The sequence below is a fragment of the Centroberyx gerrardi genome, chromosome 13, assembly GCF_048128805.1.
Source record: "Centroberyx gerrardi isolate f3 chromosome 13, fCenGer3.hap1.cur.20231027, whole genome shotgun sequence".
In the NCBI taxonomy this organism is placed as follows: domain Eukaryota; kingdom Metazoa; phylum Chordata; class Actinopteri; order Beryciformes; family Berycidae; genus Centroberyx; species Centroberyx gerrardi.
The window spans coordinates 13,771,697-13,798,754 of record NC_136009.1 but is presented as its reverse complement, the minus strand read 5'-3'; the positions used below and the strand labels follow the sequence as shown (position 1 = coordinate 13,798,754).

The 27,058-nt window shown below is 41.9% G+C and overlaps 2 protein-coding genes across 5 annotated transcripts; both read left to right on the top strand.

The window, feature by feature from the left end:
• Positions 1-170: 170 nt before the first annotated feature.
• Positions 171-23,839, top strand: LOC139911967 (transcription factor E2-alpha-like). 3 transcript variants are annotated; one of them, XM_071899603.2, is made up of 20 exons: positions 171-472; positions 4,207-4,303; positions 4,725-4,797; positions 9,316-9,389; positions 9,548-9,623; positions 10,307-10,347; positions 10,525-10,660; positions 11,102-11,151; positions 12,683-12,782; positions 13,198-13,334; positions 13,475-13,625; positions 13,765-13,823; positions 13,978-14,056; positions 15,733-15,809; positions 16,001-16,171; positions 16,363-16,474; positions 16,665-16,797; positions 17,765-18,006; positions 20,604-20,750; positions 20,937-23,839. In XM_071899603.2, the coding sequence occupies exons 2-19, from the start codon at positions 4,250-4,252 to the stop codon at positions 20,741-20,743; spliced, it is 1,905 nt and encodes a 634-aa protein (XP_071755704.1). In that variant the 5' UTR covers positions 171-472; positions 4,207-4,249; the 3' UTR covers positions 20,744-20,750; positions 20,937-23,839. The 3 variants fall into 3 exon arrangements, with proteins under 3 accessions (XP_071755704.1, XP_071755705.1, XP_078143622.1); XM_071899604.2 differs by having other exon boundaries at positions 15,998-16,171; XM_078287496.1 differs by lacking the exon at positions 4,207-4,303 and having other exon boundaries at positions 15,998-16,171.
• Positions 23,840-24,552: 713 nt separating this feature from the next.
• On the top strand, positions 24,553-26,813 carry uqcr11 (ubiquinol-cytochrome c reductase, complex III subunit XI). 2 transcript variants are annotated; one of them, XM_078287726.1, is made up of 3 exons: positions 24,553-24,653; positions 25,364-25,494; positions 26,338-26,813. In XM_078287726.1, the coding sequence occupies exons 1-2, from the start codon at positions 24,604-24,606 to the stop codon at positions 25,482-25,484; spliced, it is 171 nt and encodes a 56-aa protein (XP_078143852.1). In that variant the 5' UTR covers positions 24,553-24,603; the 3' UTR covers positions 25,485-25,494; positions 26,338-26,813. The 2 variants fall into 2 exon arrangements, with proteins under 2 accessions (XP_078143852.1, XP_071755708.1); XM_071899607.2 differs by having other exon boundaries at positions 25,364-25,505.
• Positions 26,814-27,058: the final 245 nt, after the last annotated feature.

Here is a 27,058-nt window from a genome sequence, read left to right as displayed (position 1 = left end):
CTTATAACTGCAAACCAGTGACGTTTTGCGATATTTAAGAAGATCGTCGTATCAATTCAATGACTATCAAAATCAGCTTCGGTCGGTTTCTTCGTCTGGTTGAAATTGGACACCGCTGATGTTTTAGCGTCCATCTCTTCTCGTAGGCTGTGCTGCGGAGTGATACTCCGTTGGAACCGACAATGTGGAGGCTGTTAAAATGTCTACTAGGAAAATGAAATGGTTACAATTTCAACAACAATAAGAAAACGGAGTAGCACAAGAGTTATGATTCCGTCGAGAGACGTTGTTTCAATTTCGTGACGAAGACGACAACGAGACGAGGCAGCGGAGGAGCGGTTCATATTGTCTTTCCTCATCTTCATCAAGCCCACGGTCCGGACCACGGGGAAGGATCCTATCCCCAACTTTGTTTTTCTCTCTACTCCAGGCGTTCATTTCCCCCTGTTGGATGCCAGATTATTGAGTCCAGGTAAACGTGGGGACAAATATTCGTTCTTATTAAGCGTGTGCATGTCAAAGAGAAACTGTCTGCCCGATTTTTATTGGAGTATTAATCAACTTTAAGCGCATCGTCCAAGTTGTATTGAGTGCCACGGCCGGGAAAAGCGGGGTCTTGGATTTTCGTCCGGCCTGGGCGAGCTTGCCGTGTTATTGAGTAGTATTTGCAGCTTGTGGGGAAAAGACTTCTTTGTTCAGTTCAATGGGCTAACGTTACAGCACATTAGCATATTACCAGACTGACTTAGCTGAATTCTTCCAGGGATTTTGCCATCACTAGTATGTTTTCTGGAAGCAAGAAATGCATTAGCGTTAACCGTGGAACATAGCTTAGACATTGTTGAATTGTTTTATAACGTTCATGGTCGCGGCCAGAATGACAAGCTCCTCCACCTGTTATCCAAATTTTGGAGTTTCACCATTGTAGGCTAGTTAACTGTAACAACTGGTACAAACCATAATTTTATAATGATAAATCTTAGTACAAAGAATATGGATATTATTTTTACTCCTCCAACACTACCACCACCAACAACAACCAAAGCAACAAGAAAAACATGTACGTTAGCTAAAGCCTTATTTTCTCCATTCCTCATAACGTTAGGCCCAATTCGATCAACAGTTGACAGAAAATGGGACCTTTTGGTATTTGGCTGTGTTTTGGGCACTCATCTGAAACTTTGCTGGCCTGAGTCTTTGTGTTCATCAGTGAGGTGGCCCATTCCCCTGCTCGATGTGAGGGTAGGCAACAGGTTTTTAGGTCCTTTTAAAGTCTCCTAGATTGAAACCAATCGATGAGTCATGAAAACGACAGTCTTTTGATAACAGACTGCCTGTTGGTTAACGCCAGGCGTGTATTCCAACTATATTGTTTTTTATTTCTGGATTAAAACTTTTCTCCAATTGAGCAGGCCGAAGGTGGGGGGTGCTTAAGACAGGCGTATGTAGCCTAACTTCCATTTGTTAGGAGGGGCTAAGCATTTCTCCCCCATTTTGACCTCAGCTCAATGAGACAGAGAAATTGCAAGCCAATTTAGTGTCAAGCAGTGTTTGGCTCGTATTGCACATTACTCGTTACTCTTTTCAAAAAAATATCATTACATTACTTATTACCCACTGGGAGTACTTCATTGGACCGCTCTTTATATTAGTTTTCCGTTACACCCTCGAAATTGGTGGCTGCATCCTGCCTTGCCTTCAAAATTGGGAAAAAATATTAGGGCTACCTCTCCTATGAATGATCAGGGTAGCCACATAGCTGTTTGTGTCATCCTTTTGCTCCATAAAATCAAAATAGGAACAATACTTGGAATACTGCTGTTTCTCATCTAAGCTAGCTCAGTTTCATAAGAAGACTAATTTTGATGAAACGAATCAGGAACTGGGGTGGGACATAATTTTGGATTATTCAGCTTCAGTCAAGAAAGGCATGAAAACCAAAGTAACTAGGCTACTTATTTTTTGAGTGGTAACTTGGTAAAGATATCTAAACTCAGTTTTGGTGTGATGGGTCTATGTTTTACTAAATGTCACGAATAGCCCACGTTTCCACAACATTAAAGGATAATTCCGGTTACTTTCAACCTGGGCCTTATTTTCATAGTTTTTGCCATCATGACTATAATGACATCATGATTGTGTTCAAAATTTCATCACTTCATTGTAGAGTTTTGAATTCCTCCACATCACCAGGAGCGCTGCTTTCCAATACACAAAAACAGGGCAAACACAATCTCCAAACAGTTGACCCCAAAAAACAATTAAAATCCTTTGAACACATTAACACCGACACAGCAATGGGACCTGCCTACATCAAATTTCCAATTATCCACTGCCTGGATCTTGCATATTGCAATTTAAGATATTTGTTATTTTACCTAGCATGAGCTAGCTGGCAAGTAGGAAGTTGAAGTACTCTGCTGCTGCGTTTAAGTCATATTGGATTTTCTGTAAATACGCACTGCCGACTTCCAGAGCGGAAAAACCATTCACGCTACCCTCCTAGTGGTGATTACAAATAGGATATGTGGGAATTTTTGCAGGCTCAAATATCCCACCTGTCTTCACAAATTGTGCAAGTTTGTCAACACACGGGATAAACCTAACAGAGGATCCACCAATGTCGGCAGTCCAAAGTATCAAAAATCAAAAATATCAGTTATATTTACACTAATACAATCAACCCTACTTATGAAAAGCGAGAAATGGCCTATCTGCTGTAGTTCGTTTATGGTTGATTTTAAATTCATAAATACAAATTAGGCTATTTTGAATGTGGGCGTTCCAGTGAGTTAAACACGTAAAGAACACTTTCTAGCTGAAGCAATGAAAGCCCGTCCACTTCTTCCGATATGACTTGAACACAACAGAAAACCAGCAGCCAGCAAAGTAGCCTTAATACGGAAGTATGTGAGCATCGCTAAAAAACTATCAAATGAACTATTATATATGAAATGTTGTGAAAATTGTTCAATTGCAGCTATGTAAAGACATGTTTAACTGCAGTGTGAGTGTTGTTGTGTTGAAAGTATGTGTTTTAATCGCTTTTTGGGTTCAACTGTTGGGTGATCGTGTTTGCCCTGTGTGTGTGCGCGCGCGTGTGTGTGTGCGTGTGTGTGTGTGTGTGTGTGTGTGTGTGTGTGTGTGTGTGTGTGTGTGTGTGTGTGTGTGTGTGTTGGACAGCAGCACTCTTGGCAATTTGGAGGTATGAAAGCTCTACAGTGACACAATCAATCGTCATGATGGCAAAAACTATGACAATAAGGCCCAGGTTGAAAACAACCGGAATTATCCTTTAACTCAAGCTAATTGGCTTTTCCTGTTTCCACTGTTATTTTAGACTAAAAGCAAATTTTCAGTCATGCCCTGAAAATGAAACTGAGTTATTGAAGTGGTAGTGGTGAAGTCATCTCTCTGACATCTCATAAATGTACTTGGGGTCATTACTTGCAATGGTGTGAACACATGCTTAAACAAATTGTTTAATATACAGTATTCTTGTGCTGCTTTTTGGTGTTTAAGGCCTTTCCATTCTTCACTGAACTACCTCTTAGAAGTGATACTGATTTAGTCGTTTTAGATACCTGTGTTGTATTTGCTTTGATGAGGGACAGTCACAAATTACCTATTTGAGAGTGCAGACAACATGCCATGTCATTACTCTGTAAGTTTCAGCGAAAAGAGCTGTTAAAGCAGGGTTGGTTTCTGAGGTAGAAGAAGCAGCCTGAGCCCTGGGGCTGAGGAAGGAGTGCAGTGTGGCCTTGTGGCTTAATCATTGGTCATAATTCAGATACACATGTTAGATGTGGGCTAGCAGGGAAAGCCCTACAGCTGACTGAATTATTCACAAACTGAGTTATTTGCTCAATACACTGTGATGGTCTCAGACAAGGATGTGCCATTTGAATGCCATCTCTCTCATGATGTAGGCATAGGTTATTCAGTAATAACTACATCGTTGGTAGACAGATTACCTGAGCCCTCGCAACGCTCGCTGAAAAGCTGAGTGAATGGTTTGTTAGGTTAGGTGTGTTGGCCTACCCACCAATGTCATTTTATTGACTTGCCTTATGGGTTGTCGCAGTCTTGATGAGCAACTTGAATGCATTTGAATCATCATCCACTGTGTGCCTTTTCCAGTCAGATTAGTTAACCATCTCACAAGAGGGCAAAATGTATTCATGTTCCCCTTACCTCTGCCTGCAGTCGCTTGCTGAGACTGAAAGGGCCAAGTGAACAGCAGCAGAGAATGGCTGCAGTGGGAACAGACAAGGAGCTCAGCGACTTGCTGGATTTTAGCGCGGTAAGATGTCTCTAAAGAATGCTTGACTTTGACCAGTATACATCCTATACAATTCATGCTATGCTCACCGAATGACATGACAAGGCATTCACTTTTCCTTTCAAAACAAGTCTTGAAGAGTCGTCAAGAAGGTTGAAATACTATGTCAGGACATCCATGAATGTGTCAGGCTGAGGGTTTGAAGGATTGCAAGGCATAAATCAGCCTCTTTTTTTATTAGACTGTTGTGTTGTGCGTCACTTTACTTTCAATACTGACTCAGTCAAAGCTGGAATGCGTAGGTTGCTTCTCACATATGGTAACTGTTGTCTAAATCTTTGTAGGATAGTTCGAATTGGCACCTAATCAACCTTTGCACAAGTAAAGGTCTTGCAAAAGGACTTGCAATGGTTTGTTTACTGTCCCAATGCTTCCATTTCAGATGTTTGCACCACCAGTTTCAAATGGGAAGAACCGGCCAACTACTCTGGCTAGCAGTCAGTTTGGAGGTTCAGGTAAGTCTTTCAGTTTTACCAAGACAATAATAAACCTTTTTATTTATTGCTACCCCTATGTATAAGTCAGATGATCATAATAAGCCACTTCATTTGACTTCTTTCTTTTTCTTTCTTTCTTTCTTTCTTTCTGTCTTTCTGTTTGTCTTTCTTTCTTTTTATCTTTCTTTCTTTCTCTTTCTTTCTTTCTTTTTGTCATTCTTCTGGATCTGATTTTCTTGATTTTAAAAAATACATGTCAGTAAATTGTTATTGCAAAGAAAATAAATGTCACTTTCTCTTCCTTCCTCTCACCTGAAGCTACTGTTGTAATGGCATTATTGCTTTGTAATGATCCCCAATATATCTGTTGACATTAGGGGCTGTTGGTGTTTCTCAGCAGCCCCTTCTTCTAGTTTCACCACCCCACCCCCATTCACTGGCTGTGTTTTGAATGGTAATGGAGAAGGAAATTGTTCCCATTCTTCATTGCATCTGATGAGCGACTTTTCAGATCACAGATCATTGGAAAGAACCTCAGGGAAGAATGCCTGGTTATGTTATGTTATGTTATGTAGATCAGGCGTCATCTCCTCTACACTTCCTCATCCCTTACCCCTCGCCTTGCAGGTGTCCCTTCCCTCACCTTCTCAGCTGTTGCCATTCAATCACTATCTACTGAGGGTGGGAGGACAAAGGCGGAGGGTGGGGGTTGATGGGAACAACCCAATTAATCTCCACTGCTTACACTGTGAAAAAGTGTATTCCCTTGTCCTGCAATCTTGCACCCTACTTTTCCCCCTCACATAATTCATTTTCACCTAGCAGCATTATCCTCAACATCAACTTTAGCAACCCAACCCTCATAGTCAATTTTGAGAAATGCATGCAGCTGGTTATAAACAGACCTCAGGGACAGACAATATCTCCTCAATATCAGACCTTTTCCTCTCTTGTATGGTATCCCTGGGCCCTCTTGTATTGATGTCATATACCACGAGTGGTCAGCTTTTCAAAAATGTCTTCCTATTTCCATCTCTATCCCTCCTATAGCAGATCCACTTGCCCTTCGCGAACCTTCCTCTGTCACTCTCATACCTCTAGAAGTGCATTTGGTCTTTCAGGTAGCAACAGAAATGAAACAGGATATTGAAGCTAAGATGAAAGACGAGGCAAGCATTGGCTGGGTGGGGTGGGGGAGGGTATGGGGGGGGGCTCTATTTCTTCTATTCACTTGAGGGCCACTTAGATGTTCTTTTGTGGCAGCAAGGTGCATGCTTACAAAAGAGACATGTTGCCGTTATCAATCCAACGGCTGCTCATAGTATTGTCTCTCAGCCTTTAGCACAGGGCTGCACATTGTGCATTAGGTACTCTGACAATGGGATAGGTCAGAGCAGAACTGCTGGATAGTTAGGTAGCATATGTGGCTCAGGGTATGATTTCACCGTGAAAGCCCGCAGCTCACAAGTGCACGACTTGTGTCTATGTGTAGCAAGGTTTTAGCTTGGTCATATGGATTCTCCTACGCGGTGTGTTTTTTCCAGGCGTTTAAAGCTGTTGTGCTCTCTGTATCTTTCGATTTAGTTTAAAATAAATTGAGTTGTTCCTATTGCATTCCTGCTTTTGTAGAGCAGCTGCCATGTGTTGTCCTTATGGAGCCAGTTAAATGTCATTTTTTCCCCAGCATGATTAAGGTTTGAATTAGTGGAGGTTCAACATGTTTAACATGTGTGGCTAAGGGGAACTTCTAAGAGCCTTCAGTGGTTATAACATCTCTACCCTGGTCTCATGTGCCTGGCAAATGCATAGATCCCTTTAACTAGTAGTCAGCTAAACTAATTTCCAATGCACTTTCATTTATTGGTCACCAGAAACCGAGAATTCTGAAATGTATTTTTAAACCTTGGTATGGGCTGAAATGCAGAAGGGGAGGAGTTTCAAATTTGCATGAATGTTCCATTTTTCAAAAGCAGATGCCCTTAGTGAATCACAGAGACTTAGGATATAAAAGTGACATGATTAGATTTGCTCTTACAACTGGAAATCCTGGCACACAATGCTGTACAAGCTTTACATAATACAGAGTGAGCATGGTGACATTTACTTGTACAAAAGGAGTGTCAGAACAAGGGTTCCTCCCGCTGTAGATATGAACTACATCCAAATGAGAGCTGTATGTATTACTGGTGTGGGGCATACTGTGTTGTCTGAAATGCTTCTGGTGACTCACAAGTTAAAACAACCAGGCCTGTGTTATTGTACATTGTTCAGTATTTCATTAACAGTGTTCACTCTCTTGAGACTTGATCTGACATCATGCTTTGTGTCTGTGTGACTCACTTTGCCAGGGGAAGGAAGAAGGTGTGTAGACAAAAACGCCACACTCAGTTATAGGTGCCTGGGGCAGTATCCCTGTAAAAACGAAGACATGTCTGCAAGTTTAGCCGATGTATGTGCATGAGTTTTGCTCATGAAGCCTATGACTCAGGCTGGCTGTCTGTTTCCAGTATCTCTTCCTGTGTAATTATAGACTAGCCATGCTTAAAGGGGCGTTGTATACTGGGAGGAGAAGTGCATTGGGGTTCACCAGAGAATTTGTCTGGCCTTACTCACCCTTCTCTCCGCTTTTCTCTTCCCAGTCCTGGTAGTCTCCCTGAGTAGTGTGGTGCTCTTGGTTTTGACACGTCTCATGACCCTGATGAAAACTGAATTGAGATTCTGCGTCATATATCGTTTCGATTTAGTGTAGCATAATTTAACATAATTTTGTGTTGGAATGTATCTGTGGGTTTGTAAAGCAGGGTTTTGTGGAGAGATGTTTTATTGGGTTTGTCTTTTCAATAGTTAGTCTGTTCATATTAGTCTTTCAATCATGTTCATTTTCTTCCTTATATCTAACCCAATGCTAGCTAATGTTAGTGCCAGTGAAAAATACCTTCAAGTGTGAATTCACATGCTGACCCTCCCGTGAATCCTTCCATGCCATCCATTCATTCCAGGAAATTTCTGTCCCAATTCCTCCATACCTCCTGCTAACCTCACACCCCCTCCCTGGAAAAAGCATTCCTTGCCAGGAAGGGTTGTGGAGCTAGCTACCTGCAGAGCTCACTATTACACCCTGCTATTGTGGCATTGAATGGTGTCAGTTCAGGTTTCTGTCTCTATTGCCTTAAACCTGCCAGTCTTCCCAAAGAGGGGAAAAGAATACCACATGTTCATTTCTTACTCACTGGCTTTGAATCATTCTTCAGACAGCTCAGTTTAGGCTACGGTGCATGGCACTGAATTCATGGAAATAGAGGCATGGTAGTTGAAATGTGGCCACTTCACTCCATTACAGTAGTCAGCCAGTTCAACTTGTCTTTATACATACATTTTATTTGACCATTTGTTTGACTCTGTAACTGGCTTATTTCCTAGCCCCTTAGTACTTAATTACACAATAGGTAATATTGACTCCCTGAATACAAAATTAACTTTTTCTACCTGGTCAGTTCCTTTGTGAAAGGCCCAATCTGTAATCCACATGTAAACAAAAGGGTAGCCCAGCCACAAATACAAAACACGGAACTGGGGGCCTTTTTCTTTTCTGGGGATTGGGTACTGATGATTTACAACTGAAATGAATGGTTCATGCTTTTTCTTTCTCTTCTTTGATTGACGTGCAGAGTGACAGTCAGCCATATAGAGGGAACAAGACATTGTCTCCTTCATCTCTTATTCCGCTGGTGTCGTGTGTATAGATCACAGTTGTCACGGCAATCTAGCAGCTCTCAGCGCTCTGGACCCATCATTCTGTTCTACTGCTGATCCTGTCATGATTCTAGCCCGCCTCTCCCCCCTCCCTTCTCCCCTCTCCGCTTTTTAATTAGACAACAAAACAAAAATATGAATATTCATAGAGCTGAGCTTCATTAATATGCACAATTATGCAAATCAGTACGCAATTAAGCTTCAGCTTTCCCCTAGAGATGCTGTGTTGCAGTACGAGAGGAGACTGAGAGAAAGGGGACAGGCAGGAATTTCTGCTTCACCAATCTTTAAAATCACTCTCCTTTCAATCACATTCACCTCTCTGAAAGCTACAGTGCTCTGGCCAGGGATAACATGTGTCAAGTATGTCAGTTTGAGGCCTTCGGTCTGTGTTAAGGGGAAGGTGTGGGCCAAATGTGAGAGAATGGATGGCTATGAACGACTGTTGCCATGGAAAATGTAAAGGAGTGGAGTGGGAGAATGAAGAATGTCGAGGATGATTCTGGAAGCCTCATACTGGGTGTTAATTATTCAAACTTCCTACAGCTCATATCCACGCTATGTGACAGCGCTGTCACTATGCTGTCTCTGTGTGAGTTGTGAAGTGAAGCTCTTCGGTGGAGGTTGCTTTGAACAGCCTGAAAAACCTGTATCAAAGCAGGTCAACTTTACAGTTCTCTGAAGTTAGACTCTTAGTTTTGCAAAGCCGAGGTGTAAAACCTTGTTAAAAATGTGTCTGCCACTGAATGGTTAATAGGCCTAACCCAGTTCTTTGTCTTCCAGGTATAGATGAGAGGAGTGGGTCCAGCCCCTGGGGACCAGGAGAACAGAACAGTCCCTCTTTCAGCCAGGGAAGGGTAGGGCCATACCTCACTACATTGAACTTGACCATGTACATGTCATGCAACTAGGCTTGAGTCTCAGTGAAGCACTTCTTAATTTTGGATGATCCAGTAACTTAATAACAGGCTCTATTTTAATTATGTTCCTAAAGCCTCTGCTATCTTTCCCTCAGGGGTATGGAGAAGGAGCCCTTTACAATGAGCACGAGGGCATCGCCCCTGCCCCCGTATTTGGACCAGGGATTGTTGGTAAGGAGGTTTAAATTCAACTAAGCTGTTTAGGCTTAGACGGCATAACTTCACACATCGTCTTTGATCTAAACCTTAACAGAATCAGTGGCAAATGAGACCCATGGCTCCAATAATACCACTTATAGAAGGGAGAACATGCTTATTGAAATACACAAGTGACTGAACCAAAAGAATGAAAGGGGTGTGTGTGTATGTATGAGGGAGTGAGAGAGAGACCTTTCACAGGTTAGGCACTGATGCACCAAGTCAGGGCAATCCATATTTATGCTTAGGTGGCGATGGATGAGGGGAGCGGGGTAATCAGGGATGAGGTGGGGGAGGGGTTTGTTTGTGTGTGTTGCAGTTTGTGTTGGAGTGGGGGGGGCAGGGTAAAGGGCAACGATGCACAAACAAGGCTCTCCCTTGGGATTACGGTGGCCTATAGCTCTCCTCAATTGAACTGTCAAGGGAGGGGGTGGGGAGGGGGATGGGGGGCACAATTGCCCCAGGACCGTTTATAATGGGCCAATTTGTTGTTGTTTTGCTGTCCAAAGCCATAAATACTACACATCATATACACTCACCACAGCAGATGGGAGGCGCCCAATTGGAGAAAGGGGAATGGCCAGATTGTGATATAATATTGGCATAAAAGCTCAATTTTCATGATCATGACCTGATTTATTTTCTCATGCTAACAGGGAAGGCTGAGCGAGGACCCTACTCTTCGTTTCCAACACAGGTAAAATCAGTCAGAAAGGCAGGCGTTGCACCATCTCCCCTCCTCTTCCTGTTCTCTTGTGTTCCTCAGTCAATTATCTTTTCCTATTATCACTCAAAATTTATTTCCACTATTATTATTATTATTCCTCTCCTTTTACGCTATTTTGAGCTTGTCCTCTCCTTTCCCCCTCCGTAGCCGGGCTTTATGCCCAATGAGATGCCCATGCCCAGTCCCGATGCCCTCTCCCCGTCTGGCCTGAAGTCCAACTCCCAGTTCTACTCCTCCTATCAGGGGGCCAACCCTCGCAGGAGACCCCCGCAGGACAGCATGGGTAAGAGGGCAGAGGACTACTGGAACACATTATTGAGCACGCGTTGGAGTGTCCAATCACAAACTAGGGTGTAGAATCACAGATTCTCAGAGATTCCTTTTCAGAGAGAGAGTGTTTTCTTTGTTCTGGTTTATATTTAAGACCGTGTGTATCATCACTTCTCCTACTGAGGGTTTAAAAAAGTTTCTGAGAAATCTCACTTCTGCTTAGCAAAAGAGAGGGCCATCACTGTGAGCTCACAACGCGGAAACGGCAGTGGTGTTGAATAACATCAGATTAGAATACCTTTGATTAGGCATTAATGAGCAGTCATAAAGACAGATGGATAGATTCCTTCAGCAGGACTGAGGGAAGGGAGCTGCACAAATTAACTCATTCATTGGTGCATTATATAGGCATTATATAGTCTCTCTCTCTCTCTCTCTCTTTCCCTCCCCTCAGATCCCCAGCCAAAAAAGATCAGGAAGGTGCCCCCTGGCCTGCCCTCCTCGGTGAGTACTAACATCCAGTTCTGCTGCAGCTCCAAACTATATCTCAGCCCTTGCAGTCAGTCCATGGGAGCCCATGTGCACAGATTACGCCCCTTTTCACATTCCAGTTGGCATCTTAAGCCTCTCCTTGGCTTGCAAAGCATTAGACTAGCTGCCATACAGGACATCCAGCTCCTACAGCTGTGTATCTGCACTGCCGAGGCGAAAAAAAATACAGAGCCACTCATTCACCCAGTCACTCATTTGCAGCGTGTATTTATAGTGTGTTGTATTTGTAGGCCCTTTATTTTATAGCCACATATCTTCCCCCCCTGCCAAGTATACTTGTTAGATCACTGAAGGGAATACATAGTGGGGTTTGATGGTTCTTACTCCACCTCCTTTTTTTTTTTTTTTTTTTTTCCACCCACTCTCGCTCTCTGGGCACCCTATTTCCTCCTCTTCTCCGTTTCTTCCTTTACCCCCCTCTCTAACCCTCCTCCTCTCTACCCCCCGCCCCTCCGCCGCCCCCTCCCCCCACTACCACGAACAACAGCCCTCCCCTTTCTCTCTCCCTCCCCCATCCCTCTATCCCAGCTGCCAGTGGAGTTGGCTGCCGTCCAGGATTCGGCAGATGGTTCAGTAATTAGGAGTGCATCTCTCCGTTCCCTCTTCTCCTCTCCCCTCTCTTTCCTCTCGTTTCTCTCTCTGTTTAATCAAATTACAGAAGAAAACTTCAGTCCATTTGGATTTGAGTTTTTCAGACGCATAGTTTGATACTTGATTTTCGTCTAGAATAGTCCTGATTGAGAAGGGTATGCTGGTTCAGAACATTGGTTCCTTTATACCCATTATAAGACACACCAAACCCAACTGCATCTCCTATTCTATGGCCACGTCTCACTGTTTAGAGTGAGAATTATGTATCTCTAAACCATTCTCAGCATGTTTCTGTTTGAGAGGGTAATATGTAAAAGCCACACGGAGAGGGTAGACGGAGCCTAATAAAACCCCTGACACTGCACATCCAATCCATAATGCTCAGTGCTCCAGTCTGCTAAAATGTTGGAACAGACTGTTTATTGAATTAAGTAGTAAAATCAGATAGTAAAATGGGTTCTAGTCCAGGAAGGAACACAGAAGAGCTGTGTTAAATCAGGCATGTAGTGCAAGTTTTTTTCTGACTAGGTTTTCTGATCAAGGAGAAGTTCATTTGGACAGTTTCAGATTCAGTTTTATCGTATTTCTTATGTAAAAATTTAAACTTAAAAAAAAAAAGTCATTTGTGGGCATTCCCCTAGTTTCAGGTTTGCACAAGGGAGCTTGCAGGGTACTTAAATGGGGCAGAGTATCTCAACAGGAAGATGCCAATACATATGTCATTCATGCAGAAACTATTTGTTATGTGTGTATATATATATATATATATATATATATATATATATATATATATATTATATAGCTTGTTCACAACCATATAGTGATTAGTGAGAAAGTTTCAAGCACTGAGACAATAAGTTTTACTCCTTTTATTTCTGTGTATGATCTGTAGGTGTATGCATCAGCCTCAGGAGAGGATTTTAACAGAGACAATGCTGGGTATCCTGCCTCCAAGCCAGGAAATGTCTACCCAGCGCCATTCTACATGCAAGGTCAGTAGATATGCCTTTATGCCTTAAGATTTTTTTATGTTCTTTGTGTTTGGTTTAAATTATTATATCTGATGAGTAACTGTTGTCAAATGTATGTATGCTTGTTGGTAAACCTATTGCACACCTAGGTAATGACCTGGAATGTTCCTACATGGACAGTATGGTTGGGGAAATTAGTTCCCAATCATATCCTTAAGTCCATGGAAGCCCGGGTGGCTTAGCCCTCTGCCAGTATAACACCCTGCAGTGCCTGGGTGCTGAATGGTGCATCATGGCTGAATGAAGTCATCACAATAATGTGACATGTCTCATATGTGGCTTTCATTGTCTTTCATCTCCTGTGGCTGGTTATCCTTCACCCTCCTCCTCCTCACCCTTCTTGCCCCCCCCTCCTCCCCTGGATGCCCCCTGACAGAAGGCCTCCACCCCTCCCCTGATCCATGGGGCTCCGCCGGGTCGATGGTTCAGCCTGGTTACTCTGCCATGCTGGGCAACTCCCCCCATCTGGGCCAGCATGGTCCCTTTACTGCCATCAACCCCCAAGACAGACTGGTGAGCTTTGCCTTCACACTTTGGACCGGTTTCCTTACTAAGGCATAATGAGGTCTTTGACACTTGGTGACTAATGCATCTTTGAAAGCTTCTGTCTGGTTCTGTGTTTAAATCTTTGTCTGGGTGTCTTTCCTTCCAAGAAACGGCAGCCACTGCCCCTCTCCCCACAAAACTACCCTCTGCATGGCAGTGAGGTGAACGGGACTCATCCCTCTGGCTTCCACTCTGGCTCCAGCAGCTACGGAGTCCCCAACCACACACCCCCTATCACTGGCACTGACACCATTATGGGTAAACACACCTTCAAACTCCCCCCATCTCTCTATGTCTTTGTGTAAAGTTCTCTTTCTGTTTCTCAATATCACGTGGCAGAATTGCTTATCAAGCATCGGTTCTGATTTATATGGATCTGCATTGTTTTCTCCACAAGCCAATCGGGGAACAGCCGCTGGAAGTTCTGGGGCTGAAATTGGAAAAGCCCTGGCATCTGTAAGTAGTATAAAAATTCCTATCTAGAAGAAAACATTCTCAAAATACTTCAATGTGAGAACGGCTTTAAATGTTCTATATTACCTTATTTTGTATACTGTGTTAGGTGGAATGAAATTGTGTGTCATGAAATTCGAAATCTATCTGTGTGCAGATCTATCCCTCAGACCCCAACAGCAACGCCTTCCCTCCATCTCCCTCTACACCCTCGGGCTCTCCCCAGGCCATATCAGGTGAGTGGGTAGCTGTAGTCATTTTTCCTGAGGCCCCAAGGTCACTTGGCTGGTCATAGTTTTGTTTGTTCACTACAGGGTCTTTCCTGTTGTGCAAGGGAATGATAAAATCTTTGAAAAATGTATTGTTTTCATTCTGACTAAGCCTGAATGGGTTACAGCGACAATGTAGCTCCATCTATTGGGACAAAAGTGGAACTAAAACATTTAAAGTTGAACTGATTAATGTATTTTTAGGAATTTGCGCTGACGTATCACTGTGTACAAGTTCCCACATGATCTGTATGAATACAGTCTGTGAAGCTTATTACTGCTGATACAGATATAGACTGTATCTATACTGGCTTTCATTCACCATGCCATTGAAGTCATCTGACTTAGCAGTGAGTTGGTTATAAGAAACTTCTCATCTAATTCAGGAATCTTCCACGATTTGCGTTTACGTTGGCACAACCACATTTTTATTTATATTTTTATTCATTTTTGAATCATGCAATCATGTTGTATGTAGTACAGAGAGTAGTAAGGTAATAAACATAAATGTAACACTTTATGGCATGATTCCTCACCCCATAAACAAGTTTACCTTCTCACACACACACACTCACACACACACACACACACACACACACACACACCATCCAAATATAACTGTAGAGAGTGGAAGGAAAAAATAAAGTAAAGTAAAAATAAAAATGGGGCGGAGGGGTCACTTCACTTCCTTATTTGTCTCTACATAAAGTCCATGAGTGAGTCCATATACTTAATACATCAGATACAGCTGCCAATACAGTGAGGATGAGAGGGAGAAACAAAATATTGGTGGTGTTGATGATAATAATTATGAAAAAAGACCTGACCTTGCAGTTGTGGATTAAATTCATACATCGTTCAAAGTATAGAAAACAAATTCATATTCCATATCTGTCTATATCTCTTTGACATTTGTGTCAAATCGGTACACATTAGCACACATTAATACATCCAGTGTTTTTTGTTTACAGTATTCACCACACAATAATCTGGGCATAATGTTTAGATGCATAAAGGCCTCCCAGGTGTTGGAGAACAAATCCTTCGCTTGCAATGTGAATTTAATTTTTTCTAACGTAATTATAAACATACAGTTCTGAATGTCTGACCCAAATATAATAATCCAAATGACCAAAACATAGGCATACGCCTAGCTGGTTCTATCTCACATCAGTCATGTGTAAGACCTAATTTGTGTATATTTTAGAGATTTTCTGCTTAGTCCAGCATATATGATGTATAGATTTAAGTTGAATGAGCCCTACGTTTTGCACATATTGATCACAAGTGCAGCCTTGTACACCCACATTTGACAGGGCCCTCAAATAAAATCCTTAAGCGATATGAGGACTTATCTATCAAAGCAATGGAGTTAAACAGGCCAATTTGCTTACAGCAATGGAGAGAAATGAACCCTCTCCCTTTTGTTTCTATTTGCAGCATACTTATTTTGAGTAGATAAGAGGATTTTTAGTATTGTACGCTCCAAGGGAATATCCCTTTGGAGATCAATAGTGTTACAACAAAGGCAAATTATGTGGGGTAATACCTGCCTGTTCATTTTCAGTTTCGATCACAAGCTCACTTGATAAATGAGGGCAAATACATCTGTCTGAACTCTGTGATCCTCTTTTTTTTTTCAGGCTCCGCATCCCAGTGGACCAGGTCCTCTGGCCAGGCCACACCCTCTCCTAACTTTGAGGGTGGAATTCAGGCCCTGGTGAGTCAACATGCCTTATTTTTTTCTTTTCCATATTATGAGATGTGCATCAAAAGATTGTCACCTATATTTAGTGGAAGCATACATGCACTGATATTTTGAGGATTGAAAGGCACCGGCTGATTATGGTTGTAAACGCATCATCTTCTGCTGCCACATTCTTTACTGTTCTCCCTCCATTTCCACAGCAGAATAAAATGGAGGACCGTCTGGAGGAAGCCATCCATGTTCTTCAGCGTCATGCCAGTGGACAGGGAGGGCCGGGACTGGCTGACATGCACAGCCTGCTCTCATCTGGCCTAGGACTGCCACAGGCCTTCAACAGTGCAGGGCTGGGACTGGCCAGTCGCCTGCCTGGACTGGTGAGACTAATGAAAAGTGGAATTGGAAAGCTAGCAGCAAATGACTGAATGGGCTTTGTGATTTCCAATGAATGTAGGCTCAGAGTGAGGGTGGTATGCATTTGTTATTGCCCTTATTTTTGCCAATATTAGATTTTTGGTTTTTAACAAGATGATTGAATCACTGTTGATGTTAAATCTCTGTCCTATAGGTTTCCAGTCACCATGAGGACTCTGTCGGTCTGCCCTCTAGTGGAGGACTTTTGCATGGTCACCACGGCCCTCCCTCTGGCCAGCCAGGCTCTCAGCCTGAAGGTTTTACCGGTGAGTCTTTCTGTTTCACTGTGCTCCCTCATCTATTTTGGGAAGTGAGCAAGTTATTATAAGTGGTAATACTTTCCCCAAACCCTATCAGGATAGGTGATTTATAAGCTGCTTCATAATATTTTGCTGTTTCTGTACTTGTCCTCTTTTATGTCAAAGCTCAGTGCCTTTATTCCTCATGTTCCCCCAGGTCTGCCCGGTAGCATATCCCGTTCCAGTGGCAGTGATATCAAACGAGAGGACAAGGAGGACGACGAGAACTCCTCCATTGGTGACAAGTCGGACGATGAGAAAAAAGACATGAAGGGCCGCATTCGAACAAGGTGTCTAAAACCCTCCCTCATGTGGAACAGAATATTTTTGTCTAACATTAATACAACTTAAATACTACGTATTTACACATCAGATTTCATTTCACATAAGCCCAAGTATCATATGTGTCAGAAAATGGTCTTACAACCTTTCTACTGATTACACTGCATGGTCATTAATTTATGATTATTTATTTCAAGAATTCAGCAAGAGTGTATGGGCACTAGCCTATTAAGATCAAAACAGACAACAATTTGAATGAACGGGTAAGACGTCACTATAGTCAATATTTAGCTCTTTATTCAAATTGCCCTGTGCTTGATGTTATGGACATAAATGATGCTGAAGCTTAGGCATGACTGTGGAATGTGGCTCTGCAGTTTGTGTTTAATTTGATAGTAAGATTATTAAGTGCCTCACTTTTTTGTTACATTGTTTCAGAGATTTACCATTTACAGACCTTTTGTAGAGCAGAGTAAGACTGTTGAAGGTCATAAAGAGACTAAATTGATATTAATAGTATTTTATCACTAGTGGATATACATAAGTTTATTTGAATCACATGCCACTTAAGTAGTGGGGTTTACACAATTCTTGAACTAGGAGCTGATAGAGATACTTCCCAGTCTAGGTGATCTTAACACTTTTTCCCCGTAAGACATGCCTCATTTCTTATCAATTGTTTGGAAAAACCAATTAGACTACCTATCTACTCGGCTTACACATATCTTAGTACTGCTGCTTAGAATGAGTTGATCTAAGATTTATCAGCTGTTAAAGTGGACCAAATTACCTTGTACCATTTTGAAGAATATTCTTTTAGACTTGTTAGACTTAATTTGTAGTTATAGCAGTGGACTTGATTGGAATAGGAAAAATTGACTGCACACCATCATTGGGAATTAATTTCCAGTGAACCGTACCCATACTATTGTTTCCTTCCCCCTTCATCTGCCATTTCGCTTGGCTCTTCGCCAGTCGGGATGATGTGGATGACGATGATGAAGATCTGCCGGTGGAGGTTAAGGCTGAGCGGGAGAAAGAGCGGAGGGTGGCAAACAACGCCCGCGAACGGCTACGTGTGCGGGACATCAACGAGGCTTTTAAGGAGCTGGGCCGCATGTGTCAGCTCCATCTGAGCAATGAGAAACCCCAGACCAAACTGCTCATACTGCACCAGGCCGTTAACGTTATACTCAACCTGGAGCAGCAAGTTCGAGGTCAGTGGGGGTCCAGGGAGAAAGGAGGAGGAGGGGAAGGGCCCCTTTTACAATCCAAAACTCCCACATGGCTTCACTTCTCCATGTCCCATGCCTCCTGTTATTCAAAAGTTAGATCCTTTTTTAGATTACATGGTTTCCTCATTTATTTTCTTTTACTCCATTAATACTGGTAGACACATGATTCCTACTTAATGGTAATATTTAGTGAAGGCGCTATACTTTTTTTGGGTCCGTCTTGGATTTTAAAAGATCAACAAAGTGAGGAGCGGGGATTAAGAAATGAAGCTGTGTGCGGCTGTTTTGAGATGTGCCCATTCTCTGGTTCATCCTACAAGGTTTTGCTCCTCGGGTCACACATACAGGACTGCAGGCTGCTGTCCGTCCTGATGTCGTATGTGTTGCCTAGTCTTACAATTGGCTGTCTGTCTCCACTGTGAAGATGCTTACATGTCTCTCTGCCTCACCCTTGACTGGATTAACATTACATCTTTTTTTGTGTCCCCTCATTTGCTTTTACCACTCTTGCCTCATTGTGCTTTTCCTAACCAATGTAGCATCAAACCTTTGAGACATTTTTCATACATAAGTTCTTTTAGCTTTTATAGACTTGAAACTACCTTTTTGATTTGTTGGAAGAGACCACATTTTTTTAGCTTCTCTCTTCCCTTGAGTTATGATGTCCTTTCTTCTTTATATTTTTACATCTGCTCTTAGTATAGCTGTCTGTTTACTGCCATCCCTTGCACCCTGCCATAAGTCTGTCCATATAGTATACGACACAGGTTAACATGAAAGCAGGGACTGTCTGTCGTCATGTGTATTAACCTGCCTCCCACTTCTATGTTGCAGTGTCTCTGTGCTGCATGTCCTGACCTTTCAGATGTTAACCCTTTAATTTTGCTGCCGTTTTCTGTACAAACTTTTCCATTTCTTCATTCTCTCCCCACCCCTCTCTCATTTTCCTTTTGCAGATGGCAGAAGTGACCTACTCTTCCTCCCATTCAGATAAATACATCTCCTATTGCTGATGTATTTAACATGATGCCTCCAATCTCTTTTCTCCTTGGCTTTCTCTTCGTGGCCTTGTCTATGCGCTATACCTGGCAGAGGGTGTTGCTTCCTCTCTCCCTTTCTCTCTCCCCCCTCATACTTCTCTTGTCCTGTTGGACAGTCCCCATATCCCCTCAACTTCCATCCTGGACCTCAATGACCAGAAAAGCCTCAACTTATTTAAGTTGGTTAGACTTGAGGATAAATTTGTCAGTCCTTGTCCCAATTCAACTGAAAGTTTCATCTTGGCATCAAATATTTGCTCTTGGCATTAAATCATACGCACACCGTCTAACTCGATGTGACAAAGGAACCTGCAACTTTTCAAAGAGTTTGACCGACTGAAGTGTCTGCCAAGAATGGATAAAAAACATTTGTTGCCAATTAGTTTATTCTCTACAAGACCTGAATATGCATTTTTGTTTTAGAAAGACTAATTATTAGTCTTCAACAGGACATACTGTAGATCCAAGAAAGACATGTCCTCGATTTCCACCCCTCCGCTCGCTCTCCTGCAACACAGCACCACTCTACTGGAATCTTACTTCAACAAATCCACTGTTCTCGTCCTGGTCTAAGAGCTGTAAGCTTGTATCATGCTTGGACAGACATGAAGGATAAAAACTTTCCCAGTAACTGCACTAGGACTCTCCTTCCTTACTGTAGGGGGGGAAAAATAGTCAGAGTCTTTTAAACCAGTACAGCTACACCTTCAGTGAACACCTCAGAGTAGGATCAGTAAGGGTTGTGATTTGGGTGTGTTAACCAGCCCTTCCAACCCCCTTCTCCTCCCGGCAGCAGCTGCAGCGTTGTCTCGGTGACTGATGAGAACCTGACTGCAGAGGAGAAGGAGCAGAGGGAGCGCGAGCGCCGCCTAGCTAACAATGCTAGGGAGAGGGTGCGCGTGCGCGACATTAACGAGGCCTTCAGAGAGCTGGGCAGGATGTGTCAGGTCCATCTGCAGAGCGACAAGGCCCAGACCAAGCTCATCATCCTGCAACAGGCTGTCCAGGTCATACTGGGCCTGGAGAAGCAGGTGCGAGGTAGGTCAGCCCAAACAGGAAGGCCTGCCTGTCAGTCTGATCCACCTAGACAACCAACCACCTCTTACCAACAAAAGCCAAAGGGGGACAGAGTCCAACCACCCACTACTACCCAACCACCAGTCGGAAAGTTACTCTGTCCTCACTTACTCTCACCTCCACTTGCACTAGCCATTTTCTTTGCCATTTCCCTTTTCCACTTGGAAAAATAAAGAAGGAATGAGGAAGAAAGAGAAAGGAGTGGAGGAAGTATGTTCCTGCTTTTCTGCTAAACTCCTGCAGCTGTCTCATCCTACTGTCCACTTTCCTTTCTTGCACTCTGCTTTTCCGTTTAACCCTCCCTTCCTCCCAAATTGATTGACTTATCTGTCTATTCAGAAGTGTGCCCTTGCTGCTTTTAATGTCTTTTAATATTTTTTTCAACTCTTTAGGCAAAGCACAATGAAATGATGAAATGTCTTTCTCGATTTTGTGTTTAACCCATGTGTCCTTTTCTCGAAGAGCGTAATTTGAACCCGAAGGCAGCCTGCCTGAAGAGAAGAGAGGAGGAGAAGGTGTCTGGTGTGGACCCCCAGATGCAGCTGGGAGGGGGTCACCCCGGTCTAGGAGGCGATGGACACAACCCTGTGAGCCATATGTAATTCTCAGGTCAGTCTACAGAATCTTTACAATGGGTTTTATGGTGCCTGTGAATGGGGCACATCACCAGTCAACAGCTATTAAGTAAACTGCAAGTTAATGTAGCAAATCAATACCTGTAATTATTTTTGTTATTTCTTTTTAACCTTACTTTGGAGTGGACATTCATTGTGTTTTTTCTCGCTTCTCTTCCAGTTCCTGTTGATTGTACAGCCCTTAGAACACGTGGCCTTAATCTATTATTGTCATGCATCTCAGTGTGTGTTAATCAACATATGGAAAGCACACACACACACCTCATTACTGACAAAGCAGGTGGCCACATTCCTGACCATGAATACAAGAGTAACAAGCACACTCATACAGAGAGATAAAGTTTTATGAATCTTTACCATAACAATACCTTGAACTGAGGAGACTGGTTTGGAGACGGTGGAAATTGAACATGAGGAAGTTCTGTCTAATGGTCATGTTTTTGTAAGACATTTTAAAAAAAAGTTGCTTTACATGTTGGGAGCAAAACTTGTTTGGATCAAATAGAACTTTTGGATCAATTGCTCATGTGAGCAAAGTTAGGATTTGTATCCTTGAATAGTTATTTGGCATTCCCATCTGAAAAGGAGGTCTTACATTCATTACAAGCAAAGCGGACACCTGAGTATATCCAATGTTTGAATAATACCTATGTCTGAACATTTGCCTGATATAGGCCTAATGCATAGTGTTTGGGTAAGATAAAAAAGGCCATCATTATCATTTTTCCTCTCATATGATGACTGAAATACAGAGGTAGGTTCGGAGACATCCAGCATTTAAAAGACTGGACAGTCAGAGGACAGACTCCTCTTGCTGGTATGCTGGTAACTCTTGGCTGTATTTTTTTCTTTTTTTTGGCTGAAAAGGTGCCACAGTCGCTGACTTGTGTATGTGGTGGGTATTTTTTGTTTTTTTTAAATCGTGGATCCCTCGGCCTTCTATCCCCAAGTCCTGTACATCTATCAATGTCACTGCCATGTGTATGGAATGGAAAGACTGCCACAGAGGGATCTACCACCGACACACGTGAGCGAGAACTCCTTATGAACGCAGGATCTGCAGTGATGCTGGATCACGCGGTCGTGGACGCGGTCTTCTCCAGCATCCTTTTGTGAGGCTGCTGTTGGACTGAAGCATACAGGAAGTCGTCCTCGCCGCTCACGTCATCGTTCACCATCGTCAAGTCGGTTGCCCGCCGCCTCGGTCTTGGCCGGGACGAGTGGACATGCGGTCGGTGCGCACCTCATGCCTCAAATGCAGCCAGTGTCACTTCAGCGCGCCCCTGTCGCACCACAGCTAAAGACACTTTCTTACAGCATGGTGAACTCACATGTCCAGGTAACAAAACATGAAGACTTAATGTAAAACTCGGAGCAGTCTGTATTTTGGTAAACTACACTTTGCTGGAAGGGTAAGATGGAAATGGTAGATGAGTATTGAAAGGGATCATGAGTGTTATTGCTACCTTCTGGTGAATTCCCCCAATTGCCATTGACTGACTTTTTTTGGTTGTTGTTGCTCTGTGTTGAAGAGCATTTTGGTGTTTGTTTTTCCCCTCCTGAACAATTGCAAAGCCTGTTTGTAAGGATCTTCCTTTTGTAGAATTGATTTATCATTCTGTTTTTTTATTTTATTTTTTACTTTGTAAGATAGTTGTATGAGTTTTTACTTTTGGAATGCTTTTTCTTTTTGTTTACATTGTTTAAATGTAAGACAACTCTCAATTTAGATTCCAGGAACAAAGTGAGGTGTGTTCTTTCATCCTGAACATTTTGTGCCAGGTGCTTAGATGTTAGAAATGCCGAAATTATCTGGCTGTAACATCACACGGTTGTTGTATTGGTCATTTTTTTGAAAGCCTGCTTCAACAAAAGCCTGTCGAGCCAGTTGTAATTGGAATGTTCTGGTGTTTGCAAGACACATAACCTGATGTATAGTTTTGCTGAAAATGAAACACAAGAAAGTTTGTTTTTTTCCCTTCAGCGTACCCCCACTCCCGCATTCACTGATGTCCAGCTCCCTAATGAAATTGTTGGTTATTGTGAGGTAGGGTCGTTCTGCACAATCTGCAACATAATTCAATGTTTCATTATGACTGCATATGAAGCATAAAAATGAATCAAAAGGGTGGCCTTAGTCATTTTCCTGACTTTGGGAGTTTTGATAATGGTTACTCACTAGTGCCTGAATACTTCTCTGCTACATGGTGGATGACATTGCATTTGAGGATTTATAGGTTGTACCTTTTTTATAATACAGATGTATAAAAAAAAAAAAAAAAAAAAGATTTACTTGGGTAACATTTGACAATGTCTCAGCACATCTAAATGAAGAATTACACTCATTGATGACACTGACTCCCTCAGTGTCTGCTTGTGTCATTAGATGTAGTAAGTTGATGGAGAAACTGACGTCTACAACTTTGACTATAATGTGACGCTGAAAACTGTACTTAAAATTTCTCATCTATTATGTACTGAATTTGTTAAAGAAATATAATTTCATCCTTGACTGGCATGTGCATTGATATATATGTACAGCAGTGTGTGTCCTCATCAGCTTTATCATTGTAAGCTGATACTGATATGTAACAGTATTTGGTTTACCTCTGTTTGTCATTTTGTCAGTTTGTTTCATCATCACAAATCTTCCCCCATGGACTAGCCCCAAACATTGTTTTCTGTCAATTATTCAGCTTTCCCCCAGAGATTGTGCTCTTGATGAGATATGGAAAATTAGTACTAAACATTGCTACTTTTCTTTTACATATGAGGAAGATGTCTACAGTTTCCATTGAGTTTCTTTTTCAAAACACACACCTGGTATTCTTTGTAACAAACTCGGCCCCCCTATGTCCTCCACAACAGATAACCTGCTACAGAACTCACTGTCTCACTCATGTTTGGGGACAACATCTATGTAGGCTATGTCCTCAAAGTGCCTCCAGTTTCCTATTTTTTATATATAAAGTAGATATTGAGAACTGTCGTGTATATAACAGTAATGTAGCAATAAATGTGCCATTTTTAATAACAAAATACACCTTTTTCCAATGTCTTTTTTTGAACTCCTCTAGCCAAGTGAAAAAAACACATTGCAATAAAGTGTCATAGATGTTTTTTAGTTTCTGCAATGCATGGTGGTGGAAAAGGATGAACTCAAATGACCCATATTTTTGGCGACCTGACCAAGGTGTCTCCTTGCTATCCTCCCAGTGTATGCTGGGATAGGCTCCATCCCCCCGCGACCCTGAGAATAGAGAGTAGGGAACCTGAATGAATGATCATCACACAAAGTAGTAGAAGACTGTTAAAAAAAGGAGGTTTTTGTTTACTGGTGGTTGTTTGCCTTATGGTGATCACAAACTGGAGTTCATAGATTTCCCACCTTTTAATTCCCAGTACATCACTTATTATATGCCCACCTTTTAATTCCCAGTACATCACTGGTTAAAAGCCATAATGTTGTGATTTAGTGATTGAACCTACGTCAGCTATACCGTAAGCGTTAATTGCAATGCTTATCTAGGGTATCAGTTTTAAAAGAAATGTCCAGTCATCCGAATGTGTTAAAATACTTTTAGGCCACTTACGGATTTAAAAAATATTTTCACCTATTATTATTATTACCTGCGATTGATAATCATCATTGCGGAAAAATACCGCAATGCCACTTAATTGTCTTCGGGGGCTTTTAATTTAGCAACAACCGGAAATAGCCTCTGCGCTTGCGCAGTATGTCTCTGCAAACGGGAAGTCCTTAGCGGCAAACGACTTTTAGCCAGCACGGCTCACACCTAACCTCAAGAGGATATTGTTCAGCCAAAATGATCGGTAAATTGATCGGTCAGAAGTATGTGGCCATTGCCAAATCATGGTAAGATGCTGTGTATTTTGAACTAGTGTTATAAAGCAGGCAGAAGTCAGTCATGAGCAGTGGGATAACAGTATTTCGAGGTGCCCTTACTAGCGGGTACCTTTAGCTAGCTACTAGCCTTACTGAGGTCATACTGACTCAGGGATAGGCTAACGTTAGCTGTCAACTAAACTCATGCTTTAAGTTACCTGAAAATTTAGGCTAAACCATAAGCCAAAAACACCCACAACTTCCCTGAATGTCGGTGTTTTCTTTTTTTCCGCATGTGTGCTAATATGACTAAAATAACAATTTCATACAGTTCTTTTCCAGCTTGGAGAGTTAGTATTTTTTATTCAACTAACTTGTTCTTGTTATGATTACTGATCTTACTTGTTCTTAATATGAAGCACTTTAACTTTAATGTTGCTTGAGTATTTCCAACATTTACATACTCCACTATTCCAAGCAAATGTTCTGTTTTTTTTGTTCATGGAAGTTTATGAAGTTTAATTTTCCAACTTCAGAGGAGCCAGCTGACACTTTAGAGAAGGCACAACAAAAATACTTTAGTTTAACTAGTAATGGATAAAGATTGAAAGTTTTTTATCACTGAAATACAAGGACCTTTTGAATTGAGAATTTAACAGGTCAGGTTAAATAAGGGTACCTCTATTTTTTAATAAGTGAAGATGTTTTTGTAAACCTTGCCAGTGTTTTCTCCTCTGCAGGGTCCCCACTCTGGCAGTATGGGGCACAGTGGGAGGAGTATCTCTGGTCCACTTCACAGACTGGCGCTTGTTCCTGGATTATGTTCCCTACATCAGCGGCAAATTTAAGAGGGACGAGTAGAGGCGCTCAGGTTAGTCACAGGTATGGGAAAGGAGGTGTGACCATTTGTATGACTGGTAATGTTTTGTGTGTGGTTTTGCTCCCGCACATGAAGGAGAATACCACTTACAATTTAAGCATTATCATACTATTCTTTGGCACAAGGGTAATCCGGTCAGTACCTGTGGACATACCCAGAAATCAGCCAGCTGAGAATTATCTGTATCGTTGTATAGTCTTGGTTTACATTGAAGTGGAGATTGACTTTGTAGAGTCATGTAATGATTGACTAAACTTTTACATCCAAACTGGCTTTATATCACGCTAGTGCTATGAGTTCCGACTTCAAAGGCAGAAAAATAAACTCTGCTCTCCAGAAGAACATGAAGGATGCTGTCATCTGTATTTACTGACTGCCATCAAGCACAGGAACACCACAGGTTATTGTTACAGCTCAAAACTTCTGCTTGGTATTGGCATTGACAGTTTTATGTTTGAATCTGGAGACAGAAACGATAGAGATATGAAGGTGAGTAGTAGTCATGCCTGATCTCTTAGTAGTTTGACAGGGCAAGTTTAAACACAAATAGCTCTTAAGAGACAAAATCCCTGACAGCAGCCTGTATGTAGCAGCTCTCTTCTAACACTTTCAATAAATAATAATAATAGCAATGCCTAAAAAAAAGACTATTTTTTTTTGACGGTGTAAAGTAAAATGCTCATTCTCACTTCAAACCATGTCATTAAAAGATAACTACCATCTTGTAGATTTTTCTCTACTGATTGAAGCATTACTCTGAGCTTGTTGACTTTTGATAAACACTGAAGGGTTTCTGTGTTGTAATAAAATCACTTGGTTTTTTTCTTCTCTCAGGTCGGTGTGGGTTTTACACAAAGACTGAAACAGACGAACACACACAACTAGAGCTGCTGCAGAGGGCTCCTCACACTGGCACAACCTCATGTCTGGCCATTGGAGGCCGTCATCATCCTGCAGCCTTTAAACTCTACATTGATGAACTTTTCAACCTCAACATCCTCTGAAATGCATTTGGCCTTTGGTGCTCAGCCAGTGAATGAGTGAATGGCAGGATTTTGAAAATGGAGACGTCATGATAAATGGATTTTTGTTTCTTTTATGTCATATTTCATATTCCTACACAGTTTGAGGTCATATTGTGTTGTTTAATTTAATCGGTCTCTTGTGTACTGTTGATCAAACCAGGTTTGCCAGATGGAAAACTGCGAAATATAGATACATTTTTAGTTTCATGTCAACTTGGGTCCTTCATCTCATACCATAACTGTTTTGACAAGAACTACTAAATAAATATTGTTACTTTTATCCTGTATTGTGGTTTTGGGTAATTATTTCACTTGCAATGGATTAATAATCTGGATTTCAGCATTTTTCTGGCCTCAATATCATGCCAAATTACAGTTAAGTATTTAAGTGTAATTGTTGATGAATGCAGACCCATCAATGCAGCGTGGCTACAGTTTTCTTGAACTTTAATTGGGTCAGTTTATTGACTGAAGGTCGTTGGGATTAAAAATAAAATCTTACATTGTGCCTCTGGTGTTTTTTTTCTGTC